The 16,374-nt window shown below is 46.0% G+C and overlaps 1 protein-coding gene across 1 annotated transcript in view; it reads right to left on the bottom strand.

Annotated features, from left to right (window-relative positions):
- Positions 1 to 15,902, bottom strand: part of LOC139157913 (uroplakin-3b-like) — a 35,290-nt gene extending 19,388 nt beyond the window's left edge. The window contains exon 1 of the mRNA XM_070735164.1: positions 15,518 to 15,902. Within this exon, the coding sequence (XP_070591265.1) occupies positions 15,518 to 15,587 (70 nt within the window). The 5' untranslated portion in view covers positions 15,588 to 15,902. The remainder of the gene's footprint in view (positions 1 to 15,517) is intronic.
- Positions 15,903 to 16,374: the final 472 nt, after the last annotated feature.

Here is a 16,374-nt window from a genome sequence, read left to right as displayed (position 1 = left end):
CAGTCTTTGGACCCGTTCAATTTTGTCAATATCTTTTTGTAGGTGAGGTCTCCAGAACTGAACACAGTATTCCAAATGTGGTCTCACCAGCATTCTATATAGCGGGATCATAATCTCCCTCTTCCTGCTTGTTATACCTCTAGCTATGCAGCCAAGCATCCTACTTGCTTTCCCTACCGCCTGACTGTACTGTTCACCCATTTTGAGACTGTCAGAAATCACTACCCCTAAATCCTTTTCTTTTGAAGTATTTGCTAACACAGAACTGCCAATACAATACTCAGATTGAGGATTCCTTTTCCCCAAGTGCATTATTTTACATTTGGAAACATTAAACTGCAGTTTCCATTGCTTTGACCATTTATCTAGTAAAGCTAAATCATTTACCATATTACAGACGCCTCCAGGAATATCAAACTCAATTTTACTGAGGGCCACATCAGGGTTGTGTACAACCTCGGGGGCTGGGGTGGGTGTCGCCAGCTTGACGTCAGTCATGGGGGCATCTGTGGTGGCCCAAGCATTCTGCCAGTGAAAATGGTTCCTGAGCTCCGTTTTCAGCCATGACAGCCTCCTGCCACCCTCTGCCAGTGAAAATGGAGGTCCTAGGGCCCCAAGCTCCATTTTTGCTGGCAGAGGGCAGCAGCAGGCCATTGCGGCTGAAAATGGAGCCAAGGAGGACCATGTGCAGCATTCCTGGGCTCCGTTTTCACTGGCAGAGGCATGATGGACTATTTACTATTTCTAGGCCAGATCAAAGCACCCCATGGCCAGATCCGACCCCCGGGTCTTGAGTTCGACACCCCTGATATAGTGCTTTCTGCAATTGGGTTAATCATTGGAGATTTTTTTTAAAAACCAAAGCATTCTCCTAACATCTCTTGTTTATCAAAATGTTATTAAAATAGATAAGCAGTAAAGACAGGGAAATGTGATTAAAATCTGAGCTGTGCAGAGAAAGAACCCTTAAGTTTGGAAAGTAGAGTACAGTAGTTACGTTGAGGGCTGCTTGAAGCTCAAGTCTAAACTACTTCAAATATTTGAGAGGCCTCAGATTTTTGTATCCGACACAGCTGTTTCTCTACCGTTGAAATACGTTTTTTACCACATGAAAAAATATTTCCCACATGCTATTGTTATTGTTGCTACAATATTGATAGGTAAAATTAAAAAATATTATTTTTATTTATTAACTTCGTTTGCCACTTATCGTACTGCAAGACAAGAAGTAGAATATATTTTTTAAATATATCAGATTGCAAAGAAGAACAACCCAAATGATAAGTCTAAGAAACAGAAGTATTAGGGGTGTTTAGCCTAAGAAACAGAAGTATTAGGGGTGTTTAGCCTAAGAAACAGAAGTATTAGGGGTGTTTAGCCTAAGAAACAGAAGTATTAGGGGTGTTTAGCCTAAGAAACAGAAGTATTAGGGGTGTTTAGCCTAAGAAACAGAAGTATTAGGGGTGTTTAGCCTAAGAAACAGAAGTATTAGGGTGTTTAGCCTAAGAAACAGAAGTATTAGGGGCGACATGATATCAGTCTTCAGATATTGAAGGTTTTCACAGGGAAGAGTGGCAGGGCAAAATGAAATGGGTAGAAGCTCTTCAGAAGAAAAGCCAGCCTGAAACTAAAGAGAAATTTCCTGACAATGGGAATGATTAATCAATGGAACAGCTTGTCTCCCAGAAAAGAGGGTGAAAAGATTGGGAAAACATCTATCAGGGATGAATAGAATAGAATAAATTAAAAGAGTTGGAAGGGACCTTGGAGGTCTTCTAGTCCAACCCCCTGCTTAGGCAGGAAAACCTACATAACTTCAGACAAATGATTATCCAACATCTTCTTAAAAACTTCCAGTGTTGGAGCATTCACAACTTCTGGAGGCAAGCTGTTCCACGGATTAATTGTTCTAACCGTCAGGAAATTTCTCCTTAGTTCTAAGTTTATTTATTTATTTATTTATTTATTTATTAGATTTGTATGCCGCCCCTCTCCAAAGACTCGGGGCGGCTCACCACAATAATAAAAACAATATTCTAGCGAAAACAAATCTAATATTAAAAAGGCACATAAAACCCCTATCATATTTAAAAAGCAAACAACACATACATACCCAAACATAAATATAAAAAAGCCTGGGGGAAAGGTGTCTCAGCTCCCCCATGCCTGGCGGTATAGATGGGTCTTGAGTAATTTACGAAAGACAAGGAGGGTGGGGGCAGTTCTAATCTCTGGTGGGAGTTGATTCCAGAGGGCCGGGGCTGCCACAAAGAAGGCTCTTCCCCTGAGGCCCGCCAAATGACATTGTTTAGTCGACGGGACCCGGAGAAGGCCAACTCTGTGGGACCTTATCGGTCGCTGGGATTCATGCGGTAGCAGGTGGTTCCAGAGGTACTCTGGTCCAATGCCATGTAGGGCTTTAAAGGTCATAACCAACACTTTGAATTGTGACTGGAAACTGATCGGCAGCCAATGCAAGCCACGGAGTTGCATCTTTCCTTGATTAGTTTCCACCCATTGCTTCTTGTTCTACCCTCAGGTGCTTTGGAGAATAGTCTGACTCCCTCTTCTTTGTGGCAGCCCCTGGGATATTGGAACACTGCTATCATGTCTCCCCTAGACTTTCTTTACATTAAACTAGACACCCAGTTCCTGCAACCATTCTTCATACGTTTTACCCTCCAGTCCCCTAATCATCTTTGTCGCTCTTCTCTGCACTCTTTCTAGAGTCTCAACATCCATCGTGGTGACTAATGGACTTTGGGTAGAGCTTTGGTCTAGAACAGTGTTTCCCAACCTTGGCAACTTGAAGATATTTGGACTTCAACTCTCTGGCTCGGGAATTCTGGGAGTTGAAGTCCAAAAATCTTCAAGTTGCCAAGGTTGGGAAACGCTGGTCTAGAAGACCTATAAGGTCACCCCTTAGATTCTATGATTCCATGATTCCAGTTAACCTTGAGGTGTGATTAGGATCCATCTGTCACTCAAACCAGAGACTTAGATCAAATGAGATGAAGGTGATATCCTACTGTTATTGCCCCCACCCACCAACTTGGACAGATAGTCCTCAACTTACAACAGTTCATTCATTGAGTGACTGTTCAAAATAACAAACACCCTGAAAAAAGTGACTTATGATCGTTTTTCACTCTTACAACCACTAGTGGGTTGCTACCGGAATGGTAGGGGATGGCACACCGGTAGCAGCCACCAGATTGAGCAATTTGCGTGCAGCCACTTATCAGTGACAGTCCTATGGGTGTCACCATCTTTTTTCTTCAATTTTTTGCATTTCTGCTATTTGCGCATGCACAGAAGCGAAATCTTGCGAGGGTACACGCGGACACAAGATTTTGGTGATTGCTTTGCTTCTGCGCATGGGCGGAAGGAAAGAAATTGCCAAAATCCATAGTTCCCTCTAAGCTGAGCAGTGAGCAATCGCTCACTTAAAAATCATCATCAACTCAGAGTTTTCCAAACCTGCCCAGAAGCCGAGAGGGAAAGAGTGAGAGGGAAGGAGAGAGAGAGGAAGAGAGGAAGAGAGAGAAACAGAGAGAAAAAAGAGAGGAAGGAAAAGAGAAAGAAAAAGAATGGGAGTAAGGAAGAGAGAAAGAAAATCAAAATCTAGTTTGAAAGTAGCTCAACTATTTAAGTGGCATTTTGATATTGATAGAGTTGCCCTATTATGAGCTCACTGTTATAGACACACAGTACAGCATTTTATTTTGAAATTCTCTGAGGCAAAACAGGGTGGGTTGTTTTTATTTATTTATTTATTTATTTATTTATTTATTTATTTATTTATTTATTTATTTATTTATTTATTTATTTATTTATTTATTTATTTATTTATTTATTTATTTATTTATTTATTTATTTATTTATGTATGTATGTATGTATGTATGTATGTATGTATGTATGTATGTATTTATTTATTTATTTATTTATTTATTTATTTATTTATTTATTTATTTATTTATTTATTTATTTATTTATTTGATATTTCTGTGCCGCCCAGTCCCAAAGGGACTGCCGCTCAGACACTATACTTTTCCGCCCACCCCCCCAAAAAATTAGAGGGAACACTGCCAAAATCTCTCTTGCACACACATGCCAAACTTTTAGTCAAAATAATCAAATTTTTCTAATTATTTATCCAATTATTTCTGGTATATATCATTCATCCTTTCCAAGTGCTATCATCCAAATTTTAGATAATGTTCTTCGCTTTCATTTATATTCAAAGTGCTATAGCTATCTAAATTTCTATTTTTCCTAACTATGCCATTGTGCTTCAGTCCCTAATGTTCTTAGAAAACACATCTCTACTTTCATTTAAGAAAAAAACCCTCATTTTATCGTAACCGCTCTTAATAATAGAAAATATTATAATAGAAAATATTATAACAGAAAATATTATAACATAACATAACATAACATAACATAACATAACATGTTCTGCCTGACTGGCTCAGACAATGCGTAACAGTCCAAGGAAAATAAATCAAACACACACACACATGCTCTGTGTTGTATCTGCTCAGTTACAGCCGCAGATTAGAGCCGGGCGATAGGCGTCCCTATCCAGGGTGCTGATTGGCCGCCAGCCCCAGTTACAATGTAAGCGGGAAGTTTCTCTCTGCGGGATTGGGTGCGGCCTCAGGCAGCTTGTTATATATAAACCTGTGTGTGGATTATTTGCTTAAGTCTGTACCTGCCAGGCCTGGCATGAGTTCTGTAATAAACTTCTGAGTTAACTGTGGCCTCTATTACATTGGCGACGAGGTAGCGAGCCTATGCTGAAGATTGACAGTGGAGACAGTAAGTCAGGATGTCTGTGCATTTAACATTCCCCCCCTTTGATCCTCAAGGGGAGACGTGGGACTCCTATGTCGCCCGTTTTGATTGTTTCCTGATCTCAAATGGATACCAGGACATTTCTGGGGATAGAAAGAGGTCCTATTTTTTGGGGTTTTGTGGACCCGATATGTTTGAAACAGCTCGTGCCCTGTTTGCCCCAGTTTCCATCCATGATGTGGCTTGGGATGATTTCTTGAAAACGTTACAAGATCATTATGCCCCTGCCCCTTCGAGGTGTGCTCGTCGCTACACGTTTTATCAGCGAAATCAAGCCGAAGGGGAGTCTATTAATGACTTTCTGGCTGCTCTCCGTAGAGCGGCGTTATATTGTGAGTTTGGGGACCTTAATGACTACCTTTTGGATAGACTAGTTTTCGGAGTCAGAGACGGTCGCCTCAAGCGGCGTCTCCTGGCGATCCGGGATTTAACCTTCCAAGCTGCAGTGGCGGAGGCTCGTGCTTTCGAGTTATCTACACAATCTTTGGCTTCTATGGACAGCTCAGTTAATGCCACGCAAAAGACACCCCCTGTTCCGGATAAACCCAAGCTGGCCCCGGAGGAGGTGGGCGATTTAGGGGGCGAAGAAGAGGAAGAGGTCTGCAGATTGACTACTAATCGGGCTAGGGAAGCACCGACGGGACGTCCTCGTCCTCCTTTGTCGCCGTGCCGTGGCTGTGGGGGGGGTCATTATCGTTCAAATTGCCCGTCCCGAGATGTGGCATGTTGGCGGTGTGGTGCCAAGGGTCACATTGCCAGAGTTTGCCGGTCTCGTAGATCCCCTGCTGCCCCGTTCCGAGAGCAGCGTGAGTTTTCTGGCTTCAGTTCTCGGGGTCAAAGACGGTTTCCCCCCCCCAGAAGAGATGACTGCAACGCGGTGTACAGCTGCCCTCGTCCTGTTCCATCTTATGTCAGGAGGACCGCCGGCTCGGCTGAGAAAATTTCTGTGTTGGTTCAATTGGGGGGTTCTCGTTGTAACATGCAAGTAGACACCGGATCTGCTCATTCATTAATTTCATGGGCCACCCTCAAGCGCTGTTTCCCTGCCTGGAGGAAGAGTCGTCTGCTGCCCTGCGCTTTGAGCCTGAGGGATTACCAAGGAGCTGCAATTCCTATCATTGGAGAAGGTCGTTTTGCAGTCCGCTTCAAGACTTTCGCTGGTCGGCTGCCTCTCGTAGTGGTGGATGGACCCTTTGCCAGCCTGCTTGGACTGGACTGGTTCTCTTCTCTGGGACTCTCCGTTGAGGGGGTTAATGCTATCGTGGGGGAGTCGGGATTTGAACAGCTGGCACGGGAGTTCCCTGCCGTTTTTGACAGCAATTTGGGTCGGTATACTGGCACCCCCATTTCGTTCAATTTAGATCCTAAGGTTCCTGCAGTTCGTTTAAAGGCCCGTCGTGTCCCTATTCCCCTCCGTCCTAAGGTAGATGCAGAGTTGGACAGATTAATTGCCCAGGGGGTTTTAGAGCCGGTAGATCAGGCTGCTTGGGAGACCCCTGTGGTGATTGCTTTCAAGGGGGATGGGGGAATCAGATTGTGTGGGGATTATAAGTGCTCTGTGAATCGTGCATTGGCCCACCATTCATACCCCTTGCCAGTGGTGCAACAGCTGCTTCATACTCTGGGGGAGGGTCGGGTGTTTGCCAAACTCGATTTGTCCCAAGCGTACCAGCAGCTCCCCGTAGACCCCCTGACAGCCGAGGCTCAGGCGATCATCACCCATAGGGGGGTGTTTAAGTGCCACAGACTGCAATTCGGGGTTTCCATCGCCCCCGGCATCTTTCAAGGTTTGATGGAGCGCCTGTTATATGGACTGGAAGGAACTGTGCCGTATTTCGACGATGTTCTGGTGTCGGGGAGTTCCACAGACGAACTAATGATTCGAGTAAGGAGGGTTTTGGCTAAATTTAAGGAAGCTGGGCTTAAACTGAAAGCTAAGAAATGCGTGTTTGGGGTGCCCAGAGTCGAGTTCCTGGGTTTCACGGTGGATGGGCAGGGAATACACCCCACTCCTGAAAAGATTCGTGCCATCAGGGATGCCCCCAGGCCAAAATCCAAGGGAGAGCTCCAGGCATTCCTGGGTTTACTTAATTTTTATGCGGTCTTCATCCCGCATAAAGCATCAGTGGCTGAGCCTCTGCACAGACTTCTGGACAAACAGTCCCTTTGGCATTGGGGGAGGAGGGAGGAAGCCGCGTTTTTGGGGGTTAAAGAGCTGCTCACTTCTAATAATATCCTGGCTCAATACTCACCTGGACTGCCCCTGGTACTCACCTGCGACGCTTCTCAATACGGGGTGGGCGCAGTCTTAAGCCACAGACTGCCCAATGGCACAGAAGCTCCCCTGGCTTTCTTCTCCCGCACGCTGGCTAAAGCGGAACGTAATTACGGCCACATCGACAAGGAGGCGCTGGCTCTGATTGCTGGAGTCCGAAGATTCCACGAGTACCTGTATGGCCGTCACTTCGAGCTGGTGACTGACCACCAGCCATTATTGGGTTTATTGTCTGGGTCACGTCAAAGCCCTGTGGTTATCTCCCCCAGGATGTCACGATGGATAGTTTTCCTTGCTAATTATAGTTACACTTTATCATACAAACCTGGGCGCCATATTTCTCATGCAGATGCCCTTAGCAGATGCCCCCTGGCCGAAGTTTTAGTGGACCCCGCACCTGCATGTTCTGTCTTTGCGCTGACAGATGGGGGTCATATTTTATCTGCAGCCGAGGTAGCCTGGGAAACTGGGCGGGATTTCACTTTGTCCCAAGTGAGGCAATGGGTGTTAAGGGGGTGGCCTGTCTCAGCCCCTGCCGAGGAGTATGTGCCTTTCTTCAGGTGTCGAGCCGAGTTCTCCGTGGAAAGGGTGCAGGGTGGTAATCCCGAGTAGGCAGCGCAGCCAGGTGTTAGCTCTCTTGCATGATGGCCATCCAGGCATTGTGCGCATGAAAAGCCTGGCAAGGGATTACGTGTGGTGGCCAGGGCTGGATAAGGGGGTAGAACAAAGAGTGGCGGATTGTAGGACATGCCAAGAGCACCGGCCTTTCCCTCCCCGAGGAGAGCCATTGGCCTGGGAGCCGCCTGCGGGCCCCTGGGCTCGTATACATATTGATTTGGCCGGCCCCTTCATGGGGCAGTCTTTCTTGGTAATAGTGGACGCTCACTCTAAGTGGGTAGAGGTGGTGCACCTTAAATCCACACAGTCACAAACGATTACAGAGGCTCTGATGACAGTATTTGCCACACAGGGGTTCCCAGACCTCCTGGTTTCGGACAACGGCCCGCAATTCACATCTGTACTGTTCGAGTCATTCTTGGCATCGGTGGGCATCCGCCATGCGCTGACCTCGCCTTGGCACCCGGCCAGTAATGGGCAGGCGGAACGGGCAGTGAGGTCAGTCAAAGAGTCTTTAAAGAAGATGACTGGGGGTTCATGGCAGAAAAGGTTGGCAGATTTGTTATTAGCACAGCACACGACACCCTGTGTGGCCACTGGCAAGACCCCTGCTGAACTATTAATGGGTCGCAAACTTCGAATAGTCTTAGATAGACTTCATCCGTGGTATTCACAGTCGGTGCCCTGGCCAGAAACCCCGGCCAGAAAGGTGAGAGTAGGTGACCGGGTGTTTGCGCGCTCATATTCTGGAGAGCAGAATTGGGCTGAAGGAGAAATAAGCAGGGAGTTGGGTCCCAGGTCGTTTGAGGTCATGTTACGGGATGGCCGAGTGTGGAGGAGACATTTGGACCAAATTCGGTCAGACAAGGGAATGGCTACTAGCGAGGAAAGAGGTCAAGGCCACCCCGGAATCGTTATGGAGGAAACCCTAAACCGGGGCGGAAGTAATGGGGAAACTGACAGCTCGGCAGAAGCCTCGCCGTTTGGAAGCGAGGGAAGCAGAGAGGCGAGTCTGGAGACCGGGGAGGAACAAGTAATAGAGCCACGGAGATCGGGACGTCTTTGTAAGAGGCCGGAATATTTGAAAGATTATGTATGTGCTAACGAAAGGGATAGGAGTGTTGTATCTGCTCAGTTACAGCCGCAGATTAGAGCCGGGCGATAGGCGTCCCTATCCAGGGTGCTGATTGGCCGCCAGCCCCAGTTACAATGTAAGCGGGAAGTTTCTCTCTGCGGGATTGGGTGCGGCCTCAGGCAGCTTGTTATATATAAACCTGTGTGTGGATTATTTGCTTAAGTCTGTACCTGCCAGGCCTGGCATGAGTTCTGTAATAAACTTCTGAGTTAACTGTGGCCTCTATTACACTCTGCTAATCAGCAAACTTGTATTAAATAAACAAAAAAGGGTTACTCAAAACAGTTCGTAGTGTCTGAAAACAATGCAAGGCTTACTTCAGCCGCATACAAAAACACAGGAAAAAACAAACAAAGACAACCTGGAATGAGCAAAGACGTTTCAGGAGTCCTTTTGAATCTTTGGAGCAAACAGCAAGTCCCAGACTTTTCAACTCCCACTGGTCTGAAAAAGCTGGGTTGAAAACTCCAACGGCACGGAACAGAAACTTCAGAGCAGGAACCACAAAATAACACAGATAAACAGCCACTGTTTTCCTTGGCCTTTGTTCCCTTTTATCCCTTTAGCCCTCATTAAGGGAACCACACCCAGCCCTCAGTCTAAGAACCACACCCAGCCCAGGTGCTCCTATAATGACTTGTAATACTCCTTAAAGCGATACTTCTTTGCATAGTTCTTTGGCTACGCAGATCAATATATTGATCTGCAGAAGAACCCAGGGACGAAAGACTGTCTGAGGGACTGCATGCCAAATCCCCTGGGCTGTCTGCTGAATCCTGCGTCCCAGTGGCCTCGTCTTCCTGGCTGTCTGCCATGTCTTCCTGGCTGTCTGCCACATCTTCCTGGCTGTCAGCCAGGCTTTTGCATTCACTTTGTGCTGCTTCTCTCCCATCTGTGGGAGCAACGGCTGGCCCAGGCCCAAACACAACAATAACATAACAACATAACGTAATATAATATAATATAACATAATAAGGAGCCGGGATGGTGCAGCAACCGGGGTGGTGCATGTTTATTTTTCCGGTCACAATTCAAAGTGTTGGTTATGACCTATAAAGCCCTTCATGGCACCGGACCAGATTATCTCAGGGACCGCCTTCTGCCGCACGAATCCCAGCGGCCAGTTAGGTCCCATAGAGTGGGTCTTCTCCGGGTCCCATCAACTAAACAATGCCGCTTGGCGGGACCCAGGAGAAGAGCCTTCTCTGTGGCGGCCCTGGCCCTCTGGAACCAACTCCCCCCAGAGATTAGAATTGCCCCCACCCTCCTTGCCTTTTGTAAGCTACTTAAAACCCACCTCTGCCGCCAGGCATGGGGGAATTAAGACTTTTTTCTCCCCCTAGGCCGTTACAACTGTATACATGGTATGTTTGTATGTATGTTTGGTTTTTATATATTAAGGGGTTTTAATTTGCTTTTAGTATTGGATTTTATTGTATATTTTCATGATTGTTGTTAGCTGCCCCGAGTTTTCGGAGAGGGGCAGCATATAAATCCAATAAAACTTGAAACTTGAAACATGAAAGGACCGCTCTTTGCTTGCAGCGCTGCTGTGGCATCCTTTCACGTAAAAAGAAACATTGTTAGACAGGAAATAGTATAAGGGCAGACTAGATGGACCATGAGGTCTTTTTCTGCCATTAGACTTCTATGTTTCTATGTTTCTAATGCTTAGTCTAACCCAGTAATGGATTTCACTTATCTTTGCTCCTGGTTCAGAGATGTGTGTATGTGTATACAGAGAATCCATGATGATGTTGGGCGGGTGGGTAGAGCCAGTAGTGGGCTGCTGCATGGATGGACTGGTGCGCAGCTGCAGTTGGAAACATGGGAGATGCACGTGCAGCTGCGTGATCTCGATGGGTGCTCGCAGGAGACAGATTTTGGCGATTGTTCCTGATTTTTTCACTATCTGTGACCGGTCCACCTGCTATCTGTGACTGGTCCACCCGCTCTCTGTGACCGGCCTGCCCACTATCTATGACCAGCCCGCCCACTATCTGTGTTTGGCCTGCCCGCTATCTGTGACCAGTCCACCTGCTATCTGTGACTGGTCCACCCACTCTCTGTGACCGGCCCGCCCACTATCTATGACCAGCCCGCCCACTATCTGTGTTTGGCCCGCCCGCTATCTGTGACCAGTCCACCTGCTATCTGTGACCGGCCCGCACACTATCTGTGACCGGTCCACCTGCTATCTGTGACTGGTCCACCCGCTCTCTGTGACCGGCCCGCCCACTATCTATGACTGGCCTGCCTGCTATCTGTGATCGGCCCACCTGCTATCTTTGACCTGTCCACCTGCTATCTGTTACCAGCCCACTCACTATCTGTGACCAGCCCGCCCACTATCTGTGTTTGGCCCGCCCGCTATCTGTGACCGGCCCGCCCTCTATCTGTGACCAGTCCACCTGCTATCTGTGACCGGCCCGCACACTATCTGTGATCGGCCCATCTGCTATCTGTGTTTGGCCCACCCACTATCTGTGACCGGCCCGCCCGCTATCTGTGACCAGTCCACCTGCTATCTGTGACCGGCCCACACTCTATCTGTGACCAGTCCACCTGCTATCTGTGTTTGGCCCGCCCACTATCTGTGACCGGCCTGCCCGCTATCTGTGATCGTCCCGCCAGCTATCTTTGACCGGTCCGTCCACTATCTGTGACCCGCCCACCCTCTATCTGTGACCGGTCCACCTGCTATCTGTGACCGGTCCACCTGCTATCTGTGACTGGTCTGCCCACTATCTGTGACCAGCCCGCCTGCTATCTGTGATCGGCCTGTCCGCTATCTGTGACCGGTCCACCTGCTATCTGTGACCAGCCCGCCAGCTGTCTGTGACCAACCTGCCCTCTATCTGTGACCAGTCTGCCCACTGTCTGTGACCGGCCCGCCTGCTATCTGTGACCGGTCTGCCTGCTGTCTGTGACCAACCCACCCTCTATCTGTGACCGGTCTCCCCGCTGTCTGTGACTGGCCCGCCTGCTATCTGTGACCGGTCTGCCCGCTGTCTGTGACCAGCCCACCCTCTATCTGTGACCAGTCTGCCCGCTGTCTGTGACCGGCCCGCCTGCTATCTGTGACCGGTCCACAGAGGTTGGGGTCCACTCCAGTGCGAGGATGAAAGAGCTCACCGCATTTACCGGGACTCCTCCGGTTACTGCTTTCCTGATGAATCATGAGGAAAGCAGGAACCGGAGGAGTCCCGGCATGCGGTGAGCTCTTTCATCCTCGCACTGCAGTGGACCCTGACCTCCTACCGAGAGCAGCAGAGCACAGAAAACACTCAAACAATCCCAAGCTGGTTGCAGTTCATCATCTCATCATTAAATAATGATGTAATTAGGTCCTCCATATTTTCATTGTATTGTAAATCTTTGCATTGTTTAAACATACTGTTTGTTTATGAAAAGATAGCATATGTATACTATATACAGTATTTGGTAGAACTGAGTTAATTATATTAGTCCGGCCCTCTAAAACCATCCCAATTTCTCATGCGGCCCCATGGCAAAATTAATTGCCCACCCCTGTTAAAATGTTGTCCGCAAGTTCCTGAGTTAGCAGAAAGCTTTTTGTGACATAAAACCTGTTGCTTCTTGGCAGATCCAACTTCAGGCCCTAGGTTAGCAAATAGTTTATGTTGATTTATGGGGTAGAGCCATAGAGGCAGGTTAAAACAGGGATCGGTTGAATTTCCTGGTCTTATTTCTTTCCCTTCCCACCAGGCATCGATATTCTGCAGAGAAAGATCTGAAGCAGATCCTCCAGAAGACAGGCTCAATATTCACAGGGATCTTGACAGACTTGAACGTTGGTTGGCTCCTGTCTAACAAAATGAAATTCAATGGATGGATGGACAGCTGAGTCAACCTTGAGCCTGAAATCCAAACTGCCGAATTACAGGCAGCTGGCAGTCAACAGACGTAGCCTGCAGTACTGCATTCTAACCACTGTACCACCGGTCAAGCATAGCGGTCAAGATTATGAACACTTGGAGATGGTCTTAGAACATTGATTTGTCTAGGCAATCACCCAAAGAAAACACCAATTTGAACACCCTGTGCAATAAATGAAGGTTATACACCCTTGTTTATTATATCGCAAACCGTAACGTTAGTTGTCCCTCACAAAAATTCATCTGGAAAGAAATCTTATTTTTAAAACAGAAACTCTTTGCCCTTTTAGTTGTTTGAAGGAGCATATTATTAAAAAAAATTAAAGAGGACATCAATCTGGATAAACATATATCCATCCTAAGATAAAATACAGGAAATAGTATAAGGGCAGACTAGATGGACCATGAGGTCTTTTTCTGCCATCAATCTTCTATGTTTCTAATCATAAAAGTGTAGAATCATAAATCTAGGTATTCTAGGACATCAGTTAGATTATGATTACTAAATGTATTACAAATATTCTTCATTTATTTATTTATTTATTTATTATTAATTAATTAGATTTGTATGCCGCCCCTCTCCGTAGACTCGGGGCGGCTAACAACAGTAAAAAGACAATATGAACAAATCTAATATTAAAAGTAATGTAAAAAACCCCAAGTTTAAGAAACCAATCATACATACAGATATACCATGCATAAATTTTATAAGCCTAGGGGGAAGGGAATATCTCAATTCCCCCATGCCTGACGACAGAGGTGGGTTTTAAGGAGCTTACGAAAGGCAAGGAGGGTGGGGGCAACTCTGATATTGGGGGGGAGTTGGTTCCAGAGAGTCGGGGCCGCCACAGAGAAGGCTCTTCCCCTGGGTCCTGCCAAACAACATTGTTTAGTCGACGGGACCTGGAGAAGGCCAACTCTGTGGGACCTAACTGGTCGCTGGGATTCATGCGGCAGAAGGCGGTCCCGGAGATATTCTGGTCCAATGCCATGAAGGGCTTTATAGGTCATAACCAACACTTTGAATTGTGACCGGAAACCGATCGGCAATCAATGCAAACTGCGGAGTGTTGGTGTGACATTCATTGTTGTAATTATTAAAGAAGTGGGAACATTTTCCACTGATCAGCTTTCTAGTAGCTTTTCTACTTTGCTTTCAGGTCAAGATCTCCTGAACCAGGTTATTGCCTATGACAGTATATGCTATTTGTTAATTTAAAAGTTTCTCAAAAGTGTAAAAATGCCATTTTCTTCTTCTTTAAAAACAGAGAATGGAGGGACCTTTTCATAATTAGGTCCTGATTTTCACCTTATTGTAGGAAAGGCCTCTATACAAATCATTGCTCATTCTCTTTCCACCAAATCACTTACATCTTGATTAATATTTCCCCGGTGAACAGTGAAAAACTAAGGCTTTGTTAATAACCTGTCCATTAAAAGAACAAGTCATAATTAACAAGAGGTAGAAATTGCAGACCAAAGGCCGTGCTCGCACAATATGCTTAATTAGATTGCTGATTTAATTAATTTTTTGGATCGGTGTAATACATTGAACCATATATGTATCTACCACACTGACTGGTTTATCGCAATATTTTTTAGCAAGAAATCAAGTAATAAAGCTTAGCATGTTTTGGGAACATTTCTCTCTTTGTATATGTAGTACATTGCTCAGCAGTAGTAACTATGGGAGGGATCTTGGAGTCCTAGTGGACAACCATTTAAATATGAGCCAGCAGTATGCAGCAGCTGCCAAAAAAGCCAACACAGGTCTAGGCTGCATTAACAGAAGGATAGAATCAAGATCACGTGAAGTGTTAATACCACTTTATAAGGCCTTGGTAAGGCTACACTTGGAATACTGCATTCAGTTTTGGTGGCCATAATGCAAAAAAAGGATGTTGATATTGTAGAAAGAGTGCAGAGAAGAGCAACAAAGATGATTAGGGGACTAGAAGCTAAAACATATGAAGAACGGTTGCAGGAACTGAGCATGAAAAGAAGGACCAGGGGAGACATGATAGCAGTGTTCCAATATCTCAGGGGTTGCCACAAAGAAGAAGGAGTCAACCTATTCTCCAAAGGGTAGAACAAAAAGCAATAGGTGGAAGCTGAACAAGGAGAGAAGCAACTTAGAGCTAAGGAGAAATTCCCTGACAGTTAGAACAATTAATCAGTGGAACAGCTTGCCTCCAGAAGTTGTGAATGCCCCAACACTGTAAGTTTTTAAGAAGATGTTGGATAATCATCTGTCTGAAGTAGAGCAGGGTTTCCTGCCTAAGCAAGGGGTTGGACTAGAAGACCTCCAAGGTCCCTTCCAACTCTGTTGTTATTATTTCCTCCATCTTCTGCCAGGTTCAACCCAGTATATTGACACAGAGCCAATATCCTTTTCCTATCTATCCTAAATAATTTGCATTTTGCTAAGGAATTCCCATTGAGCCTTATCTTTTATACCAGGGATCCCCAAACTTGGCAAGTTTAAGACTTGTGGACTTCAACTCCCAGAATTCTACAGCCAGCTATGATGGCTGGAGAATCCTGGGAGTTGAAGTCCACAAGTCTTAAACTTGCCAAGTTTGAAGACCGCTGTTTTATACTTTCAATTCCAAATGAGGATTTCATTCATTTCCCATGGAACATAGAAACATAGAAGATTGATAGCAGAAAAAGACCTCATGATCCATCTATGATGACGCACTGAAACGGCAAGCAAGCAACAGTCCTCTTACCTTGTGCATGGGCGACATTAATTATTATCCCGATCAAAAGCACCCTGGAGATTGCCAGCGCGTCCATCATCTTGTCTCCTTTCGTGTCCTGCAAAAGTGTCTGTGGAAGAGTTGACTAGAGACGTGGTTTTCCCCCCCTCTTCCTCACCACCCCACTTGTGGTCCTGCCTTATTAGGCCTCGCCCACACACCTCATCCATTTTTGGAACAACTGCGTATTCTTCCTCTTCCTCAATAGAGATGATTAAGGGAGGGCTGGAAGCAAACAGGTAAGGCTAGTTTTCAAGAGGGAGAGGTAAACTGAATGTGAGCAGGCAAGCGAATCAACTTCAACAAAGAAGTCAAGAGGGAGGGGAGTTTTGAAGCCTCTCACCAGGACTGGCATTCTCTGGGTGCCACTGAGAGGTGATTTATTTCAGGGAAAGAATGAAGTCATGTGCTCTTTGTCTTGGAGACCTTGAATTGAAAGGGTTGGGATTTACTCTGGAAATGGATGTGTTTCTCAAGATGCAGCATGTTCCACAGGTTGGCCTGATATTAAGTACTGTATTTTTCAGAGTATAAGACGCAACTTTTTCCTCCCTAAAAGAGGCTGATAATTTGAGTGCGACTTGTACTCTGAATGTAGATTTTTTCCCCCAACCAGCCCTAACTAGCTGCTAATGATCTTCCCAGCTCTTACCTTGCAGACTCTTTCATTGTTTCTCTCTGCGAAGAATGTTTTCCAAGCCCTAAGTCTTTGCAGGGTTTTTTTCATTGTTCTAACTTCTTCTTCTTCTTCTTCTTCTTCTTCTTCTTCTTCTTCTTCTTCTTCTTCTTCTTCTTCTTCTTCTTCTTCTTCTTCTTCTTCTCCTTCT

Source organism: Erythrolamprus reginae, chromosome 1 (genome assembly GCF_031021105.1).
Source record: "Erythrolamprus reginae isolate rEryReg1 chromosome 1, rEryReg1.hap1, whole genome shotgun sequence".
Classification (NCBI taxonomy): Eukaryota; Metazoa; Chordata; class Lepidosauria; order Squamata; family Dipsadidae; genus Erythrolamprus; species Erythrolamprus reginae.
This window is presented reverse-complemented; position numbering and strand designations above follow the sequence as displayed.